Below are 22,673 nucleotides of genomic sequence, written 5' to 3'. Positions count from 1 at the left end.
TGTAACGAAAGTATTTTCTTTCTTGATGTAGGCCTATAAGTTCTTCAGCCTCTTTCCATCTGGATATGTTATAACCTTAAAATAAAATGGTTATTGCATTTTAAAATATGAACTACACATTAACCCAACTTCAACCTTGATTTTATTCACTTTCTTTAGACTGAATATTTGTAAGGTTATGTAAAAATTATATTACGTAATTCTCCATAATAACTGCTCCATAGGAGACACAATTTTCTTTTGTTCCACTGACTTCTGTGAGATGATAACTTAGTGATAAACACATGTTTTTAGTTTGCAGCTATAAATGCTTTCAACATGAAAGTCGTTTGATACCTGTATATTCTAATTGATAGATGGAGGTATTTATTACAGCAAACTAATAAACCACGTGTTTACCACTATATACATCTCTCATAAGCCAGTGAAACATGCCTTCTTTGATGTAGCTTCTCTGGAGAATATCTTATATTATGATAAAAAAATGTAATTGTTATATCATATAATTTATTTTTATATGAATAATGTTTTAAAGTTAAAATAATGCTCTTACCTCAGCAGAATCATCTGTTGGCCTAATTATAAATTTCACTATTCTAGAATATAAGTATGCCTATGCAATATGGTATCTTAATACATGTTAAATTAATAACAGTGAATCTTAATACAACACAACATTCTAATATGTTAATTTGTTGTAATATTACAATGTAATGCTACAAAATTTCTAGTTACCTAGAAACATACAATACCGGTAGTTCTGATAATAACAATAATTGCACCACAGAGTTGTATTATGTGGTGTGATGGAAATAGTAACTTCACGTAGAACTCGCAATTCCCGGAATATATTTTTTATATATTATTCTAAACGCCATATAAAATACACGCACAATATTACGTTTGTATAAATCTAGTGAATTTTAAATCGAGTAGCAGGCCGGCCTGAATAATAATTCCAAGTGTACCAACATAAGAACTACAAAATGACTAAGTATCATAATATCTAGAACATGTGGGTGTTGAAGTAAGTGTTGCCAGTAGTGAAGTGAACCTGGGCGCTGCAAAAACACTACATATCAGCTGGTGATCACGTAATGGGGGGAAAAATGTTGAAGTTCCATCTTAGTACCTCAGGATATGCTGTGCCGACAATATTAAGGGTAAAAAATTACAAATTGTGTATGAACTATTCAGCAGTATCATTTCTTAAATCGGCTAATGTTCTGAAGCTAAAACATGTTGTCAATTACTTTGTACAGATTTTGTTTTTCATTTTACAATTTCAAAATTACATCATTCTTACGCACTTATCACAAAAATAGTTACAAATCATACGACTTTACCAAGTGATGTACAGTCTTGAAGAATTTACAAGAGTTGTGTAATTTGTAACAGTTGTTTAATAAACGCATAAAAAAATGTAATTCATTCTTTATCTGTAATGTTTTATACCCATAAACTCAAGAATAATAATATTTTACAAACAATTCAAATTAACGTATCTCTGAAAATATTGAAATTAAGACACAGTCAGGTTTATATGACATTTTATGCTCAGAATATCTTCGGAAATAATCTGTGTAAGCGACGGTAAATCCTCGTGAATCACACTGTGTATTTGTGATATTTCCTGCTTTAGTCTTAACTGGTCGAACTAAGAGCCCATTTTTTTCACAGTATTGGAGTGCCAGCTGCTAGCAACAGTATTACAGAAGATGAGTGCCTTCAGACTGGTGAGAAAACTTACAAATGTGATGTTTGTGAAAAGTGGTTTCACGACTTAGCAAGGCACAAGAGCCATGCTCATTTACACGCGAGCAAGAGCCCGTTCATTTGCGATGTTTGTGGAAAGAATTGTTTGCAGTTGGATCGACTCAAAAGACACTCACATCTTCACGCAAGGGAGAAGGCATTCAGTTGTGATATATGTGGAAAGAAATTTGAGGCTTCTCGTAGTTTAAGAAAACATGCAGTCGTACACACAGGGGAGAAGGCATTCAGTTGTGATAAATGCGAAAAGAAATTTACGCAGTCTAATGGTCTAAAAAGGCATTCACTCATACACACAGGGGAGAAGGCATTTGGTTGTGATATATGTGGAAAAAAATTTACTCAATCTAATGATCTAAAAAAGCATGCACTCATACACACAGGGGAGAAGACATTTAGTTGTGATATATGTGGGAAAAAATTTTTGCAGTCTGGTGATCTAAAACGACACTCACTCGTACACACAGGGGAGAAGCCATTTAGTTGTGATATATGTGGAAAAAAATTTACGCAGTCTAATGGGCTAAAGAGGCACGCACTCGTACACACAGGGGAGAAGCCATTTGGTTGTGATATATGTGAAAAGAAATTCACGCAATCTGGTGATCTAAAAAAACATGCGCTCATACACACAGGGGAGAAGACATTTAGTTGTGATATATGTAGAAAGAAATTTACGCGGTCTAGTAGTTTAAGAAAGCATGCATTTATACACACAGGGGAGAAGGCATTCAATTGTGATATGTGTGGAAAGAAATTTTCAGAATTTTGTCGTCTAAAAAAGCATATTCTATTACACACAAGGGAGAAAGAATTCAGTTGTGATATATGTCGAAAAAAATTTTCAGAATCTGGTAGTCTAAAAAAGTATGAACTCGTTAACACAGGGGAGAAAGCATTCTGTTGTGATGAATGTGGAAAAAATTTTCAGAACCTACTAATCTGAAAAAAAAAAAAAAAAAAAAAAAAAATCTGCACTCATACACACAGAAGAGTAGCTATTCGATTGTATCATATAAAGTGTTTGCGGGAAAAACGATGAATGTCACAGTTTTCTTAAGGTTGATGTCATTATGTAATTCAATGGATTACTGCAAAATTTAATGTTGTTATGAAAAATGGTAAAAAGGAGAATTATCGGAGAATTATCACTACGAATACAGTAATCCTTTCCTTTATTTTCTATAGAAACAGCACTACATCTTGCACTTACAGACTCAATTAGATCATTACCTAATCCTTAACAGAAATGTGACATTTCCCGCAAGCTCTTCATATGTGGTAAGAAATTTTCACAATCTGGTAGTCTAAGGAAGCGTGCACTCGGAACACACAGCATGGTGGGCCAGAATTCGAATCTAGCAGGAAAAAAAATAAAAATTCAACTTACTTTATTCCCCATTTTTTCCCTCTGAATCTGTTAACAGATAATCATAGCTTAAGAAAATTGATCTTAGAGACTAAAAATAAACGGACATGTTTATATATAACAGTCGTAATCTGCACTTCCTTGAAGGAGTGTTCCGTCTCGTCGCTAGTTGTGTGTTAGCAGTGAACTTTGTTGGTTGTTAGTTTGGTGCCAGTGCATTATTGTGAATATCTGATGTATGGAAAAGAAAGCTACAGATATGCACTTGCAAATCAATATAGTTAAAATTCTCATTTTTTCATCAGTAATTTATATTGAAGGTGTTAACAAGCTGATGTAATCGGCGAGTGAAATTCTTATTTTCTAAATTTACACAGTAATTCAAAAATGTATCCAAATGTATCCGTTTATATTTTCATACCAAAATGTACAGAAACTCATAACGATTGAGGGTAAAGTTTCAGTATGTGCCCAATTCTTAGAAATTTTATTTTATTTGCATAGGCGCGCGTTTCTCCGCGACCTCCCATTACGCATTGTGAGTTATGAGAAGTGTTGAGTGATAAAACACAGAGTGAGGATCAGCTGGTGCATTATGTAGAATCTAAACTAAACATAGGGGACTCTTCTTCTTCTTCTTCTTAAGTATTACGTTGTTTTAAAATATCACTGAGTGTTTTCAAATGCAGATTTCAAGAGCGATGACAAAAAGTAATAGAATTAAACTAGGTTTCTAACAATAAATTCCAATTCGCTAGAAAAAAACTACATTTTTCTGATGAAGTTTATAAAGCTACATCATAAAATTTTAAAACGGCCATTTCAGTTTCGTTCACCTCTAAACGTGGAAGGCCTAGAAAACTCTTTGACTAAAGAGGAATGAAAACTAAAGAGAAAAGGTTAGAAGCTTCAATTAAAGAGCAATCGCAACAATAATTAACAGTGGCTTCTCAAATCTCACCTCGAGCTTCCGGTAAAAGGGACGCAGCAAAATTTATTGAGAACTATACCGAAACTACCCCTCGCAGAGCCACTAGATACAGAAAGGCATACGAGTCATCCCACCCATTATCTATTCCATATTCTGCAGAAGAAGCTGTGTCATTTCTTATAGACAATAATTTATCTAAAATCCAATATGGTGATACACGCATGGGGGCTAAACAGAGGCATAGTAATATATATCCATCATACCATTCTGCCAGGGAAGCAAAATTAAGAAGTTCTCCACCAAAAGGAAACGTGAAAGTTACAGAATATTTCGCCGAAATAGATTTACAGTCACTGTTAGATCACATAATTGAACGACTTGTGAAGATAAATGCAAACAAGTCGAAGAGTGAAAGAAAATAAAGCAGGTAAAAGTGAGAATTCGAAATGAGGCAGTAGAACAAGTGGGCAGCTTCAAATACTTGGGGGTACTGTAAGCAGTAACATGAGCTGCTGCCAGGAAGTCAAAATGAGGATAGCAATGGCTAAGGGAGCTTTTAATAGAAAAAGGAGCATCTTCTGCGGAGTTTGGAAAAATACCTAAGGAAGAGACTAGTGAAGTGCTTTATGTGGAGCAGAAACATGGATTACGACGAAGTGAAGAGAAACGACTAGAAAAGCTTTTGAAGTATGAATGCAGCGTGTGAAATAGACAGAATAACAAATGATCAGGAAGAGGAAAAGGAATTGGTTGGATCAGTGGCTCAGAAGAAACTGTCTACTGAAGGATGCACTGGAAGGAATGGTAAACGGGAGAAAAGTTATCTTGCCAATTGGAATGTTATCAGAAGAGCCCCTAGAGACAAGATATAAGCACTTAACAAAATACAGGGAAAGCCATGCCAGAAAGTTTTCTCGTAGGGCTACTATACAGAATGTTTTTAATATCTTACTCGTAACTTCGGATCCTGCGATTGCTCAGTTGATTGCTGCATCGAGGAATAGAAAGAAGGGATCATTATCCTTAGAGTTCGTTGTTTGCTCATGGAACCAAGATTAACTGGAGCTTCTTATGAAAAGGTAAGAACCGAGGTGGCGGTGAAGACGACGACGACGACGACGACGACGATGATGATGATGATGACACGGACGAAGGTGGTTATAATTCTACAGATGATTCTAGTCCCTCATCAAACGCTGATTACAGTTCCAAATAGGTAAGCTCTAATATTACTAAAATGTTTGTGGTAGCTAACCTCCACAAAGTTCATGGCCATTCTTTTGGCTTTTCTGTTATCTATTATGTTTAATTTTCCTTATACAATCATTTTGTCGCCTACTGATATAACATTTTATGTAAATTAATTTTTTCCCGCTAGAATCCCATTCTGGCCCACTGTGCGTATTCTGTTGTCATATATTTGAGAAGGAATGTTCGAAATGTGGTAGTTTAAAAAAACGTGCGCTTGTGTGCTCGAGAGAAGGCATTCAGTTGTGATATATGTGGGAAAAGAATCTCGGAATCTGGTAATGTAAAAAGTATGCACTTTTTCACATCAGGCAGAAGCCATTCTGTTGTTATTTATATTGAAAGAAGTTTGCCAATTCGAGTGATGTGAAAGAGCATCCACTGGTACATACAAGCCGTTGACACAGTGAAACACTTGGAAAGAAATACAAGCTCCTAATTAATTTTTTTTATTTTTACAGCACCGGGTTGAACAGGTCACTAAACCTAATTTTTGCGTGGTGAATTCAAATCTGTTAACTATTTTTTTCGTATCACGTACGGTTTATTTTGCCATGCAGACAAATATTTAATATTGTAGTAATTTATATTTTTACGTACATTTTAAAATTCGTTACACCATGCAAAGCATGGTACTATCTCAGTTGTTCAGACGCAACAGTTTAAAATGAAATTCAAAACTTCAAACATATCTTATGAAATCTATTTTTTACTTCGCTTCATTGAAAATGAATGCTTAGTTGACATGCATTGTGGTTCTCACGAGGGTTATGTCTTATTAAATACCAACAATAGTCAGCCATCCTGAAGATCTCTCATCAATCCTAGCTCCTCGTTTCCATCTCTTTCATAATCTGATGGAGTCGCTCACCCCACTGTTCACTTAAGGCTGGTTCACAATAAACCGGAAACGGAAATGACAACAAAAACGAGAACGGAAATAATGTTAAAATGAACGTATTTAAATGTGAGCATTCACAATAGTGAATTGTGAATACTCACATTTAAATGCATTTATTTTAACAATATTTCTATTCTCGTTCTCGTCGTTTTTGTTCCCGGTTTATTGTGAACCAGGCTTTAGTGCTCCTAAGTTTACCAGGAAATGTTCAGGCCGAGAATGCAGTCAAGCTTATAGCACATCCGAGTGGTTTTAAATTTTCGAGCATGGTTTTCGCAACATGCTAATGTTGGTCATCTTTAACATTACCCAGAAACTTGTTACTAACATCCTTGAATGAGTCGCAAGCCTGAAACTCTAAGTCAGTCATAATATTTCTAAAATCAGAATCCTTAATCAGTTTCTGGATCAGCAACGTCTTCCCTCACTTTTGATTTGGCAACTTGTGAAATTTCTGAACAAGGTATTGAAAAAAAGGATCACTTTTGTAAAAAGCTTTGACAAATTGCTTCATTATTCCTAACTTTATGTGTGAAGGGGCTAGCGAAACTTTTTGTGAGTCCAATTAGTGGAACATTTGTAAAATTTTTTTTCCCTGGCACCAATTCTTTTCCTTTGGGCCGCCAATGTGTAATTTCCCAAAGTCTCTCTCTGGCTCTAGAGTCCCATTCTCACAATAAGCATGGAAATTTGATGTATCCACCTTGTTGCCTCAATAAAATACCTCACACCTTAAGATCACAGCACACGTACCACTTGTTCATCATATTTGATTTTCTCTAAAACAGTAGGCCTGTACAAATTTCGATACGTTTGTTTAAGGACTGTTGAATGACCTACTGGAACTGAAACAACAATATTTCCATTGTGAAGAACACATTTTAGACTTCGTTAACCGAATTAATAAATAGATAGCTGTTCCTAGCGATCAATCAACCTAGAGATATCACAACAGTACACTAGGTTACTAGGTTTTACTCGTTTACACAATTTAATATACCATGTTATAAGTTGGACGCAAATGACGGATCTTTTAGTTTTGTGTTGAATACAGAATTGTGCATTGTCTATATATGTAATATGCAAGAACCAATGTTTTTCTGGAAATCTCTGCATTCGATTTTGTTTTTATGACATACAATATCCTGTGTCGCAAAATCGTCGTAGAAATGTGAAATATTCGCAATGTAGTCATCAGAAAATTCATTGACGTGTTCACACAGGTTTGAAGGCATTCAGTTGTGATACATGTGGAGAAGGCATATATGGAAAGCTGTCTTCACAATCTGTCGATCAGAAAAAGCGTGAACGGATTCATACACATAAGTGGGAGGCATAATACAAATGGAAAGAAATATTCGGAATCGAGAAATTTGAAAGACCATGGACATGTACACACGCTACAAGCCATTCTGTTGTGATATATGTGGAAAAACGTTTTCGCAATCTAGCATTCAGGAAAAGTATGAATGCACATACACATCCCGAAGATATATATAATTATGGTCTTTGTGGGGAAAAAAATCTGTTCCTGGAAGTTTGAAATTTCATGCAGGTACTGACACGGGTAAGAAGCCGAAACATTTGGAAGACCCGTGCTCAATCTGTTAAGATTTAAAAACCTGCACTTGCGAGAAGCCTTTCACTTGGAATATTTATGGAACTAACATTCCATTGTTAGTAAAGACTGGTTCACAATAAACCGGGAACGGAAACTAGAATGAGAACGGAAATAATGTTAAACTGAATGCATTTAAATGTGAGCATTCGTAATAGTTAATATGTGAATACATTTCTTTTAACAATATTTCCGTGCTCGTTCTCGGTTTATTGTGAACCAGCCTTCAACTTTAAAAAGCAAGCAGTCATAGGTGAGAAGTAATTCAGTTATGATGTGTGTGGAAAAAATGTTTCGCATTTGGGAATTTTAAAAAAAAGCATACACTTTCATACACAAGTGAGAAGTTCAGTTGTGATGATTGTGACTGCAATGTTTGTGTAAATGTTTCTGGTTTTCGCAAGGTGTGAAAGACATTTAGAGACAGAAATACATGCTACAAGCCACTTAAGTGCGATTTTTGTGGGAACCTACACGTATTCCGGTCCCCTCAAAAGCCTGGCACACAGTCATAAAGGCAAGATACTGCAATGAGTAAAGCAGTAACAGCTTATGAATAATTTAGTGCTACAGTACATTTTTTTAACAATGAAAGAAGTTACAAGATTGAAAATATTGTGTTATATATTACCAAGCGTAAGAAGATCATTTTCCGCTTGCGTATATAATAAGTGTCAAAAAGGTAATGCAAGAAGGATGTGGTAACAGTAGTGAAAATACAAGAAAATTAGTAGTAAGAACAGCAAAGTGTATCGAAACATCAAGTATCAGATGTGCTGTATAGAGTTGGAGAAGTCGGGTACAAGACTATAAAAGTTGAAAACAAAGATATTAATTTTAAGTTAGACAGAATAGCAGAAGAGAATATATAAGTTCTTTTAGAAGAGTTACAGTCATTAGGAATAAGTACGAGAACATAATTTCAAGAAAACTGGTATTGTCTTAAGAATGTGTAGAGGTCTGTAGCCGAACTCAGATGGTTTTGTAAGCTTAAAGTGTGTAGTAAATAAAATGAGAAAATGATAAGAATTTGTAATTATTGTAAGTGCTAAAGAAGGCGTTGCTAGGGTTTGGTTCATGAATTGAACTGCAGCTAATTCAAACAGGTGATGGATTTTGTGTTCAAGATGAAACATTTCTTTGAGGTGAAAAGGAAAATTGTATTAAAACAAAGACGTATTTTTATCTTCAAAGATAAGGCAAAATTCAGTATGAAAGAAAGTGCCATTCCAGTGGCTAGGCAACGTGTAAGAGTGGCTTTGTCAATCGGGAGAGCACTCAGAGTAAAGCAATGTGATGTAGGAGAAAAATAATAGAAAATGTTCACGATCCTTCAGATTGGGTTAGTAATTTAGTAGATGTAGGGAAACCTGATAAATCGCTGCCATATTGGTGCCTCTATCATAGGCTTACTCTCGTGTGGTAAAGGATGGGTAGAACGGAGAAAAATTCTCTTTCACACCAGGACTCGAACCCGGGTTTTCAGCTATGTGCTGGCGCTTTATCAACTAAGCCACATCGGATTCTACCTCCAATGCCGGAACTTAGACATTCAAGATGGATCCTTGTTCCATCGGACCCCGGCCACTTGGTCACTCTTGAGTGCATCTCTGTACATCACATATTGTGTGGCACAGAACATGAGGTAGGCCACCATAGAGGAACTGAGAGGGATTCAATCCGGCATAGGAACTGGAATCCAGTGGGGCTTAGTGGATAAATCGTCAGCATGTAGAGCAGAAAACCCGAGTTCGAGTCCTGGTGCTGGAGAGAATTTTTCTCCGTTCTGCTCATTCTTCACCATGTGGTAATGCAGATTCCTGCACTTCGGTACATCATAGTAATCACTCTCGTGTATTACTAACAGTGATTATTGTGGTTTGTTCTTGTCCTGTTAAGTCAGTAACATTTACAAAACCTACAATATCTTTAGTATTAGAGGACAAAAATTCACTCCGGCATAAAATGTCAGCATACATGCCCAACTTGGAGTCAGGCCACAAAGGGAAAAACACTGGAGGAGAGGGGTTCGATCCAGTGCTGTGGATTGAACTTCGGCGTAGCTCAATGGTGAGAGCGCTTGGTACGTAGAACCAAGGACCCGGGTTCGATCCCCGGTGCCGTAGCAAATTGTTCTCCTCTAATATTAATTGTTATCATAACAGATGTATTCTGTAGGACCAAAAGATAACGATCTTTACGTAGATTCCACAATATCTTGCCTTACTGTATTACTTTGCATATCTAAGTACCTAATGCTCAGTATCAATTGCTCACATCTCATCCACTACTATTGTAAAATACCACTTTTCACACAATCTACAATTTTCTGAAGTATTAACCCTTCGCAACATTCAAATAAATCATTTTGGCTGGTTTATTGATAATGATTCCATTTTTGAGAGCTGTTTCTAAATGTTCTTTAAATAATGCATCACCATCACCACTGATTCGATATCTAACAATGGTGCGAAAATTTTTTCCCTTTCACATACCACGCTTGATTTCAGTAGGATTTTTCAGTTATTCCTATGACCTCTGATTGGAAAATTATAAAGCAAACCTTGGCGTAATGAACCTTCAACATTGTATACCATAGCGAGGAACACTTTCACAAACTTTGCATTCATTTAATGACTGCAGATAGCATAAATATAGTGGGGCCACCTTAGGATTTATACGTAGAGATGGACCCAGTTGACGGCCATATACTGCAAATGCAGGGAGTCTTGTTAGTTGCGGGGATGCTGTCTCAGCATTTGGCTGTGTATTCGTGTGTAGCTAGGTGCGTACGTTTTGTAAATTCTGTGCTAATTCTTTGTTATTTCTTAAAAAAAAAAGAATGTCAAGATATAACTAAAATGTCTCCTGAATGTAAACAAGAAATTTCCTAAGATTCCAGGAATATATGTATAGCTAGTAAGAGATGTCATTCTCAAAGGAAAATATCCTACTATCATCACCTTTATATAAAACATCAGTTTATCCTTTCAAAAATGAGTACTACATAAAAACACTAAGTTAAAGCGTGGGGACCCTATCTTGCAGTTGTTGATCCTGCAATTCACAAACAAGCAGCCGCAATAAAGCAGCCTCTAACTGAAAAATTTTCCAGCTGAAATGTACATTAACAAATACAATATATATTATAACCAAGTCCACACCTGTGGAGTAACTGTTAGCGCGTCTGGCCGCGAAGCCACGTGGCCAGGTTCGATTCCTGGTCGGGGCAAGTTACCTGGTTTAGGGTTTTCCCTGAACCCAGTATGAGCAAATGCTGGTTAACTTTCGGTGCTGGACTCCGGACTCATTTCAGTGGCATTATTATCTTTATCTCATTCAGACGCTAAATAACCTAAGATGTTGATAAAACGTCGTAAAATTACCTACTAAAATAAAATAAACTTATTGCTCTATCCCAGTGTAAACAATATGCAGATGAGACTTCACCTGTGCGAAAGAAACTTGGTACTTTTAACCTTCCATATTCCAGTTAATTCTTTCTGCACACATCGCATTTCAATGATCTCTCGCCTGTATAGGCGGACGTGATCATAGAGATAACCCGCTTGTGAAAAAGAATTTCCGCAGACATCGCATTTGAATGCCTTTAGGCTGTGTGAATGTGAGTCATTCCACGTCAAATCGCACAAATTGACTTTCATGTCTCCGATTTAGATTAAACAAATTTTACACATTCTATGGATTAAAAAGATAAATACGTGTTTTATTATTGTTGTCTATATCGATTATTGTAGTAGATATATATTATCAAAGATTCTGAAATAATTCACGCATCATTATTGTTAAACGTGATCATCTCCACTAATAATCATCACAGAGATTTGCTCTTTGTCTCAATTTGAAGGCAGCAGAGCATACTTTGTTCTTCGCATAATAATATAAAAATATATACAGGGTGTTTAAAAAATACGGGGCATAATTTCAAGTATGTATTTTCCACATGTAGACAATCAAAATAGTTCATTACAACATGTGTCCGGAAATGCTTCATTTCAGAGTTATGGCCTTCACAACATTGAAGTTTACCGGAACGTTTTTCTTTCCGCTGGTCGTTGTCATTACAGAAGATGTTCAAAATGTCCACCTCCTGCTTGCATACAGATCTCACATCGATGTCTCATTGACCTGCGAACACAATCCCGAACTCCAGGAGTATTGCGTATGTCCTCAGAACGTGCCACAATTCGATTCCGAAGGGATTCCAAATCAGGCACCGGACACGAATAAACCAATGATTTTAAATGGCCCCACAAGTAGAAATCGAGAGGGTTCAGATCAGGTGAGCGTGGAGGCCAAGCAATTGGGCCACCTCTACCTATCCATCGATCAGGAAACCTTCGATCCAAGTACCAGCGAGCCGTATGACTGAAGTGTGCAGGAGCGCCATCATGCAAGAAGTGAATGTGTTGACGATTGATCAGTGGAGTGTCTTCTAAAACATGAGGTATGGTGTTTTCCAGGAAGTTTGTGTACGTCTGCCCCGTAAGTCTGTTTACAAGTACATGGGGTCCAACTAATCGATCACCAATGATACCGGCCCACATGTTGAGGGAGAACCGCACCTAGTGATGAGATGGAACAGTTGCACGTGGGTTTTCATAGGCTCATACATGCTGATTGTGGAAATTTGTTATGCCATCTCGTGTCAACTGTGCTTCATCTGTAAATAATATTAAGGCAGGAAAGTTCGGATTTACACCACACTGCTGCAAGAACCACTGACAGAACCTAACTCGTGCAAGGTAATCTGCTGGTGACAGGGCCTGTACACGTTGCAAATGATAAGGATACAATTGATACTCTTTCAACAGTCTCCAGACAGTCGTATGAGGAACATTGACTTGCAATGCTACCCTTCGTGTGCTGATAGAAGGAGTCATGTTCACAGTCTCCAGAATCTCCTCCTGTACTTCTGGAGTTGTAGATCTTGGTCGTCCCCTTGCCAAACCAGGAGAGTTAAATTTTCCATACTCGCACAGACGGTAATGGAGACGTACAAATGTCTTCCGATCTGGACATTGTCGCTGTGGGTACCGCTCCTGGTACAAACGACGAGCCAGCGCAGCATTGCCGTCCGCCTTACCGTACATGAAATGTATCTCTGCCAGCTCTTGATTTGAATACATGTCGCACAGTCTAACGCCTACACAACACTGAATGTAACCTTCGCCTCGGAATGAACTGTCAGAGTGCCCTCTTAATGCCTCCTTTGATGGCAACGACCTGCGGAAAGAAAAACGTTCCGGTGAATCCGGTGAGGGGAACGCTTCATCACTACATAATAAAATAAACGCACGTGGGATAAGACACGTATTCGCATAGAGTGGAACTGAAACTAAAACCGTAATGTAACTATCACAATGCAAAACTGATGCTATCGATGTCGTTCCTCTTCCGACTGTACTCTTGAATGTCATTCAAGTTATCTCGTGAGCTATCCTGTCGTTTGCTCTTCCTTACCGAATAGTTTCGTTCGCATTCCCATCGTCGATAATCCCTGCTTGCGAGACCTCTAAGCGTGAATGTTTATTTAAACTTGCCAATGCTAAGAAATACATTGCATTCACTTCGCATTTCAATGGCTTTCGCCTGTGTGTATGTGTGCATGTCTCCTTAAAGCTGACGATTTTAGAAAAGTTTTTCCACACAACTCGCATTTGAATGGCCTTTCGCCAGGGTGTATACGTGCATGTCTGTCTAAATCTCCCGAAGATTTTCCACACACCGCACATTTTAAAGGCCTTTCGCCTGTATGAAAGCGTATATGACGCGTTAAATGTCCTAAATGTGGGAAGCACTTTCCACACACATCGCACTTGAATGGTAGTTCGCCTGTGTGAATGCGTACATGTTGCGTTAAATGTCCTATTTGTGAGAAACATTTTCCACACACTTTGCATTTGAATGGCCGTTCGCCTGTGTGAATGCGTACATGTTGCGTTAGATGTCCTATTTGTGAGAAACATTTTCCACACACTTCGCATTTGAATGGCCTTTCGCCTGTGTGAATGCGTACATGTCTGTTTAATTCTGACAATCGTGGAAAACAGTTTCCACACACATCGCACTTCAATGAGTTTCTTATTGTGTATATTTGAAGTTTCGGAGATTGCGATGTTACAAAAACATCGTTGCATTTGTTACACTTCAAACAATTATGACCGACGTCACTGATGTTCGAACAGTCTGGTCTGTTGCTAGCACACTGTAAGAAATCTTCTTCTTCACGATCAATGCTGGCCTGTTCTCGAGACACTCTCTTCTCAACATTATGTACAATGCTGAAATGAATATAAAAATATATCAGTGACCTCAAGAGATGGGGAAATAAAATAGATAAGTTATTTTGGAACTGTTCGAAAAAGTAACAGGACCTTGAAATACTACATTCCAAAATAACAGTGTTCTTCTGTACTAGTACAAAATACTAGCTCTCATACACTAGTTTCACTTTGGAACTACATTACGACAACACCTGTTACACAGATCTAAGCATCATTGGCACTATTGAAAGCAATAGTGGTAATTTTTTCTACACAAGTTAAGAAATGTTAGAAACTGAAGGAAATGATAATGTACTTAAAATCATAACCACATTAAAAATTGTATCTAACTTGGAAGTTGGCTAAGAGCTAGAGACTAAATAATTTCCTATAAATTCCAGCACCTGCATTTCCATTATCTTAAGTCATCTATCTGTGTAAACATGAAACCGTTGTGTTTTAGAGAATCTTGCTTGAATAGTCTCCAAAGCTATCGCTTTTAAAACAGTTGTGTTTTCATCTGGTTTACATGGCATATTTTGTGTACATTCAAATTTAACTCTGTGACTTGGATGTAGGACTTTTCCTAATTTATTGTAAGTTCTAAATCATATTTCTTTTGTGTTTTTTTAACATTTTTGGAAAAAATCTTGAAGAATTCCAGATAACGTTTATAATATCTTTTATCCTGATAAAATCTCCAGTATTGTTTGAAAGTGTCCTTAGTTACTCAAAGAGTGTGGTAATTTGTTTTTCAATATTCATATAATCGAGATGTTTTGCGTAACTATCTGCATGGCTGTCATTGGAGTAGATGTAATGCCACTTGTTATTAATCTTAAAGATTGATTTTGAACTATTTCAAATTCTTGTTAATGTTGTTGCAAGAAATCAGTTCGCTTCCTCTTTCTTAGAATTACTGTTCTCGGCTGGAAAAATGCTTTGTTCACAGCGAAGGAACACAGGATTGGTCTCGAATGTTATTAATGGTTTCCAGCGAGATTCTGCCAACAACAATCTCTACTTAATGTATGTGATCGTATGGTTCTCAAAGGACGGCAGAATAATAACGCAGCAGATATAATAAGAGTTCTAATATCTCACATATCACAATAATGACAATTTTGGTGGATCATATCATCTCAGTACAAAAATATATTGAGCCCATAATAAAATTAACCACATATAAATGGTAGGTACAACACAACATACATTATAAAATTTATGTTCTTCGTCATCATTAAAAGACGCTGAGAAAGACTGCAAGAAAAACAAAACCCGCACAATACACTCACCTCTCAGTCAACACTTTATCCTCCTCTATAGAGACTTCCTGCTTAACTCTGTCCAGATCGAACACATATTCCTGAAATAAATCACTAAGTATTAAAGAGAGCTTTAATTGAGCACTTGGAATCAATTTCACCCTTGAAAACATGTGCATGTTATTCATGAAGGCTCCGAAAAATGCATAACCACAAATTGGTACAATATGTTATGTAAGGAAACGGTAAATGGTTACTTATTGAAAAAATTAGTACTGTCGCTGTGTACATCATTGGTGAAAATTTTATTTCCTCAAAATTTAGAATCTCTAGTACATGTTCTTTTCACGTAAGATAGCAGAATATGAAGGTTTTGCCTCCACTCCTGCAAACTGGCCTTAGACAGTATTACTACTAGATTGTTAAAGACCAATAGAAATATTCATAAGTAGAAATCATTCAGGTATGGAACCTGAAATATATCGTCGTGAGGGCCGTGCACGATGTCTCAATCGACGAAGTTGCTTTCAGTCATCAGCGCTATCTTTTCACTCGGCATTCCCGAAAGTTCCATAACTCACAGCAGCGAGGAATTGTGGATAGTCGAGAGAGGGAGAAATGAGTTTTCTTGAACAGGCGGATCATCGTACACCGTTACTCGGAAATTCGATAGCGCCTGGTAGGGGCGAGAGGTTTGGAAACTTGCTCCCATCTAGTATAGACAAGAGACGTGGAAGATTGCTGCTGCTGCTGAAATAAATCGCGGCAGTTACATCTTGTATAATTCTGGAAGGATCCAAGTACAGACAAAGGTATTGCTTATTCTGAGATTCGCCTGGTGGTAAAGTATTGGCTTCGTATTTAGCAAATTCTTGGAAAGATTCCACCTCTCGTCAGTCTACCATATATTTCAAGTCATGTAATATTGTGCAGATGTGTGTGTGCATTTCTTTTTACTGAGGCGAGTTAACTTCAAGTATTGTATTGGCTATGAATTAATGTTATTCAGAATATTGCCCTGTCTATCGTGTCTTATATTTTCCACATTGTTATATTTCTTTCATCATTAGTATTTATTATTACGTCAGTGAATTACATGCAATGTATTTGTATACTTTTATTTACTTTTACTTAATTACATAGGCTATAAATTGTTGAATATTCACTCTTGCTTATTTGTTTGCTTCCACTGCGCTACTTTGATCAAATCCAATTCACCTTTTACATCGGACCTAGTAGTCGTAACCAATATGCTGTGAAGCGTTTCATATGGTTTCGACAATTAGTTTTGAATAGGTGGAACGTTTCAAGTAGGAAGGTTTGTAAAATTTTTGATGAGATCATTTCCAGGGCAGATAAAGCACATTATGACGGATTCAAGTGCTAGGTAACTAATGTAAATACTGATTTTATAACTGTAATCCAGGAAATTATATAAAGAAATCGAAATATGGGACAGGCAGTGTGAATCGAGTTGCACGAGCTACACAACAGTGTGGCGTGTTTTCATAGATTTGCTTGTAACAAAATAAAGCAAACTGTTATAAACGAAGCTGTATTATTATTATCATTATTAATATTACTTATTTTTCTATAAACTTACTTCTTAAAACAGTTAGAGAACTTCCAAATCTCTTGTGAGTTTTGGACAAACCTATACATCATCATGAACCTATTGATGAATGTCTAGCATAGTAATAGATAGACCAGTACAAAAAAGGGGAATTTTGTAAAGTTAAATGAAATCAAGTCTCTAGCCACAAGAACTTTGTCCATATATTCAAGATAGTTCTCTGTTAACAATTATAAATATATATTTGCGAATTATTATTCTATTTGAAATGTAAAAATGAAAGCTGTCCAAATTTAGAAAATATTGGAAACAAGAAAACTGTTAATACTGTACACAGTTAATGGTTCTGACATAAATAAAAGTGCTCTACCTGTCAGTGAACAACTTACATTAACTTCGCATTTCACGAATGCAAAGCTCGTAGGTACTGCACTGTCTTCAACCTTTGTCTCCGATTTGATTTCGTAACTGTGGTCCACGCATGCTGTCTTCATGCCCGTCACTTCCAGATGCGGTAAATTCCCTTTCTATAGAACATAAAGACAACATTAATGATTTTATTTAGTTTCTTCTTCAATTGACTTCACTTGCCACAACCGTCAATCTAGTCCTGCATGGCTGTTATTGGCTAACTCTCTCAACACAGGTAACAAGTTAGATAAGACAACTGTAGGCAAAAAGGGAACAAGACCATAGGGACACAGACAATCACTGATAATGGGCCAAGTGTTCCTTGTGCAAATAATTTATATACTGTGATTTATATTCTATACCATGTCTGCAAATGTCTTTTCGAGTGTGATATTTTATTAATCATTACTCAGAACAATAACAAATATAAGTACTGTATACTCCTCTGGAACTTTTAGACAAACAAATAAAACCAGGCAAACGTTTCACTTTACCTTTGATGAAGAGTTATTTTCTTCTAATATGTATGTGTTGTCATGGTCCAACGGATCAACCTCAGATTCCATCTTTATTAAAGCCGTCACAACTGAAAAAAGAGGTTATGTAACTGACAGAGATTTTATAGAAACTAAGTTGATGAGAAACTTTCATACAAGTTGCTACCATCTAATTCACATGACACTTTACCGTAACCATCTTCTTTCACAATAGATCTGCCAAGACCCTGGAATTCGCTGCCTGCTAGTATTAAGGACTGTCGAAATAAAATTATCACGAAACGTAAACTTACTAGGTACTTGGTCAGTAACTGAGACCCTTCCAGACATGGCTTCTTGTAAATAGTGTCTACTCTAGCATAACATACTTCAATCTTCAGTAACTTCATCAGTATTTAATTATTCTACGTTTAATTTGCACTTCAATTACTAATTTCTTCTTAACTTCCACAATAAACTGTGTAGGCCTACTTGCATTCTTGAATACACTTCTTTAACACGTTTTGTATAATCACTGATGAACTATTAAGTCATTTTAATTAAATAACGACTTCACAATAATCAGGTATAACAACACCATAGTATCAATTGTTGACACTGTCAAATCGTTATTTATTTAATTTAAATAACTTAGTAGTCCACCAGTAAATTGTCTAGCCATTACTAATTAGATAATATTTTAATCCTTAGGTTGTATTATAATTTGCCATTTTAATGTATTCAGGGTATCTAGTTGTAATCCCCTGGAAAAGGAAAAGAGAAGGCCTGATGGCCAATTCTCTACCAGGTTAAATAAATAGATACCTAAATACCGAAAACTTCATATTTAATTTCTAAACATATCTGTTACAGAAGAATATGCAACATATTTAGTACTATTATAGCGAGAAACCTCATACTGTAGCAGAAAGGTGTTTTCTCCAATATGTCAGGTTCCAAACAAATCCCCATCATCTTATCTCATCGTGGTCGTAGCTATGGCACACCCTGCACAACGATTCTGTCGGTAAATAATATGTCGCATCATATGGGTGAATGACGAAGAGTCAATACCTGCCGTTACTTAAAAAAAAAAAATTCTCTACACACAACACGAAATTTGCCAATAGTGTTATCATGGAAACTGGAAATTTAGGTGGGGAGAAAGCGTTGCTTACGAGATTATATACAAGCTAGCGCATAACGCTTGAAATACGGGTCTAAAATGGTACCCTCGTAATACCAATTCCGCTGCTCGGAGCGCTGTTCGGTTCTAGATATTTGTAGCAGAACACTTAAATGGCATTGACATTTAGGGCATTTAGAGGACTCGCCATTCTTTATTAAATGCTTCGTACAATAATTTATGGTCAATAGACGTAATTTCAAAACTTCTACGTCACAATTACATTAAAAAGAATGGCTGTTATTCTTGATATTGAAAGATATTACATATTATAAACTAAGGTACTATCTTTCTGTTGTTCAATTCATATACCGTACCTTTTCAGAAGTAATGAAAGAAACGTAATATATTTTACATGAAAACTGTAGTCCACCCTTTTCACGTATTTATTATTATTATTATTATTATTACTATTGTTATTATTATTCCATTGAATTAAGGTATTGTATTATCTTCCATTTCCCTGACTTCAATATTTAATCATTTCTAAGTGGCCCTAACTTATCCCTCTTTTTTTTTTTAATATACTGACGTTGAAGTGTTATGATTTTTACTAAAGCAAACAGAAGTCACAATACATGATTAGTACAATTGTGTGGTTTTTCTTGCACACCTTGTAGTAGTGAAATAAATATGTAAAAGGCCTGCTGATTAACATGGATTGCACCCTTTCCCTCTTACTTCAAAATTCCAACCTTGTGCACACAAAATAAATTATTGGCACCGAAAAGTGCCTTTTCGTAAATATAACGATGCGCATTCGACAAACGCAGACAAATCTGGTCTTTTTTTAGTATTTTAAGACATAATTTGTTAGGTGCAATCCGTGTTTTAAAATTTTTCCTTCACAATGTAGTTACTATAATACAGGCATTATGTTATTTGATAGAATCCTATACTGAATTAACATCAGTTCCAAGATAAAGTGTACATTTTTTAAAGACTATCTTCGTATCTTTGCTATTTATCTTTTACTTTAGTTTCCAACATTCCCAATTCTGCTTTCAAACAGTAGCGCCAACTTATATGGGCTCGTGGGCTCCGAGCCACCCAATGTCGTGTTGTGAGATTTATTTAACTTAAGCCTCTTTAAATGTTTGAGCCCACCCACTGTTTTCCAAAAGTTGGCGTCACTGCTTTCAATAGTACCAAACATATTCCGTTCTGTGGAACAGGCGTTGTCATAATGTAGTTCCAAAGTGAAACTAGTATTTGTAACCGCAAGTATTTCGTACTAGCTCAAAGCAACACTGTTATTTTGGAACATAGTGTTCCAACGTGCTGTTACTTTTTGGAACAGTTCCAACATAATTATTTTTCCTTACCTCTACGGTACAGTCTAGATCATATATGTTGCATATTACATGATCTAGGGTTACAGTGAACGCACTGCACTTAAAATATCTGTTGCGTGCGATTCGTATGAGGAGTGCGATACGATGTACTGAACGCTTACCTTTACAGGAATTCTGTGCGGGGACAAAATGCAGGCATGTTTGAAATATTTCTGGTTACAGTGCGTGCAAACTACCCTTTATAGAAACCAAGGAACTTTGTAATTACAAGCATTACTATCAATAAAGTGTCATTGTAATAGCATTATAAATTAAACTTACTTTATTCCCCTTTGTGGACACTGCTTCTGGATAGTGTCACTGCCCCATAGATCTGGGTGCACATGCGAATGCCTCTGTGTATCACATAACACATAATTTGGGAACTGAAATACGATATTTCCTGGAAGTGTTTAATATTACTGTAGGCTATAATGTAAGCAAACGTAGGCTTTAACCATATCTTCACTATTGGTACCGATATTTTACTGTTATTAGTCTCGTAAGAGGTAAGAGCTTGAACTATAATATCAAAACAAATTTGAAATTTTGTTACTATATTTCATTCCGATAGGTGGTATGTTAGTGGGTACTGGCTCATTCGCTATTTTGGATCTCAGTTCAACAATTATAGGGGTTAGGTGTTCCAAATAGTCATAAACTAGTAATATTTAAGTATTCTATAAATTGTACAGTATCCGGCTACCCACTGTTCTTTGAGGATGTATGAGCGCTGCTGGTGTTGTATCCTTGGGGTAACCAGATATAAATCCCATAGATCATCTGTGGGCGTTTCTCGACACTGAATTCAGACAAAGGGAACTTAAGAATGAACAGTATCTGAAGGATGCCATCTTAGAAGAATAGAATAAAATTCCGCCTTTCAACACAACAAATTTGGTGGCATTAATGTCAAGACGTCTCACAAGAGTTGTGGAAGCAAAAGGAAATCCCACCAAGTATTAATTAATATGATGAAAAATGGGACATTAATTTGTAACTGTACGAACACTTTTCTTTGTTATTCTTAATTTTTTTAGAGAAAGAAAATAAATTTGTATTAAGAAAATTGGTCCTGCTTAATCATGTGCATTATAAATTTGTTAGTTATGTTATTAGGTGTATAGAAAAAAGTAATTCTTGCTTTTACTAAGTATTTAAACTCCACATATATCTATTTAGTTAAAATATTTTGGTGTATGAAGACTTTGTACACTCACTGTAAGTACACTTCCTCAATTCTTTGTTTTATACGCTATCTTTGGGTTACTTGTTCATAATAATATATATATATCCGATATAGGGTTTCTTAAAACTCATACACATTGATTTTAAAGGGTGGGTGAAACTTGGTATCCCCCCTCCTCACTATATACGGGAGAGGAAACGTATTTAAACAATTTTCACATTCCGTGGCTCAAATCACTTAAATAATCCCCTCAACTAACCCACTACCCTTGTCACATACCTCAGCTTCTAGCTATCCCCTGATTTAACCCATATAACCTATAAGGAACTCAAATCAGATTATATCCGAGAATGGCCTTTTAAAGTATTTCTTGATTGATTAATAATATCCTCTTAATTAATTTTCATCATGCAATATTTGAAGAATTTGACATTTCTCACACTGAAACTATCACGAAAGTTATAAATAACATTATCTACTGAACTTTTCCCATGTTGTCAACTGAACTCGTTACATCCTATGACGAAAAACATACTGACACCGCAGTGGTAATATTATTTACCAGATATGCCATGGTGCTTCTAAGGGCGAGTTACGACAGTGGCCTACATTTGTAGTACACATAAACTGTCTACTTCATAGCATAGTGGCTAACTTATGTTCGCGGATCGAATCTCGTCGCTTGCAAAGTAAGTAAAAAGTATATATTCTATAAAGTTTAAATGAATAGTAATTTAGATTTATGTCAAAATAGGTAGAATTGCTTTAGTCTTCGCTGCTTTTGGCCTATTACGTTAGTTTCAGTTGTCAAATGTGTATTAATTTACGAATTTACGTATCAGATATTTGCTAGTATCAATTTTGTAAATTTACTAGCCGAGGGTTAGTCTATCTAGAAGTTAGCGATATTAATTAGTGTAGAAAGGAAATTTATCGTGGTACGAATATTTAACACTGAACGCCCAAAACAACTTCTATTGCATTTATTTTTAACATAAAACCCTACATTCTACTATGTTGCTGTGCAGTTAATCGTAAGTTACATAGTGTCTTCTTTACAAGGGGACGTTGGTTCAAACATATGATTACTTCAAAACCATTTGGAGTAAAAC

At 36.1% G+C, this 22,673-nt stretch overlaps 2 protein-coding genes across 9 annotated transcripts in view; one reads left to right on the top strand and one right to left on the bottom strand.

Annotated features, from left to right (window-relative positions):
* The window catches only part of LOC138705738 (zinc finger protein 665-like), a 634,676-nt gene that overhangs the window by 20,749 nt on the left and 591,254 nt on the right, over positions 1 to 22,673 (top strand). For 4 of the 8 annotated variants that reach the window (XM_069834314.1, XM_069834313.1, XM_069834311.1 and 1 more), the window contains one exon: positions 1,681 to 1,736. The exons of 2 other annotated variants lie outside the window; for them this stretch is intronic. In XM_069834314.1, the coding sequence (XP_069690415.1) occupies positions 1,681 to 1,736 (56 nt within the window). Of the gene's footprint in view, positions 1 to 1,680; positions 1,737 to 19,835; positions 20,882 to 22,673 lie in introns of those variants that run through there. 2 more of the 8 variants (XM_069834319.1, XM_069834318.1) reach the window with 2 other exon arrangements.
* Positions 12,768 to 17,956, bottom strand: LOC138705740 (zinc finger protein 678-like). The gene is made up of 4 exons (XM_069834323.1): positions 17,871 to 17,956; positions 17,355 to 17,492; positions 15,423 to 15,493; positions 12,768 to 14,145 (listed from the first exon to the last, which is right to left on the bottom strand). Exons 1-4 carry the CDS (start codon positions 17,940 to 17,942, stop codon positions 13,440 to 13,442), a joined length of 987 nt encoding a protein of 328 aa, XP_069690424.1. The 5' UTR covers positions 17,943 to 17,956; the 3' UTR covers positions 12,768 to 13,439.

This window comes from Periplaneta americana, chromosome 9, assembly GCF_040183065.1.
Source record: "Periplaneta americana isolate PAMFEO1 chromosome 9, P.americana_PAMFEO1_priV1, whole genome shotgun sequence".
NCBI lineage: Eukaryota > Metazoa > Arthropoda > Insecta > Blattodea > Blattidae > Periplaneta > Periplaneta americana.
The sequence above is the reverse complement of the archived record's forward strand: the minus strand, read 5'-3'. Positions and strand labels throughout refer to the sequence as shown.

Excerpts from the sequence above, each read along its gene's own strand:
- LOC138705740 (XM_069834323.1), bottom strand. The coding sequence starts at position 17,942 with ATGGAATCTGAGGTTGATCCGTTGGACCATGACAACACATACATATTA. Across the intron at positions 15,494-17,354 it reads TCGTGAAATGCGAAGTTAAT|GAATATGTGTTCGATCTGGA; the intron begins GTAAGTTGTTCA and ends GATTTATTTCAG. Across the intron at positions 14,146-15,422 it reads GATAAAGTGTTGACTGAGAG|CATTGTACATAATGTTGAGA; the intron begins GTGAGTGTATTG and ends TATTCATTTCAG.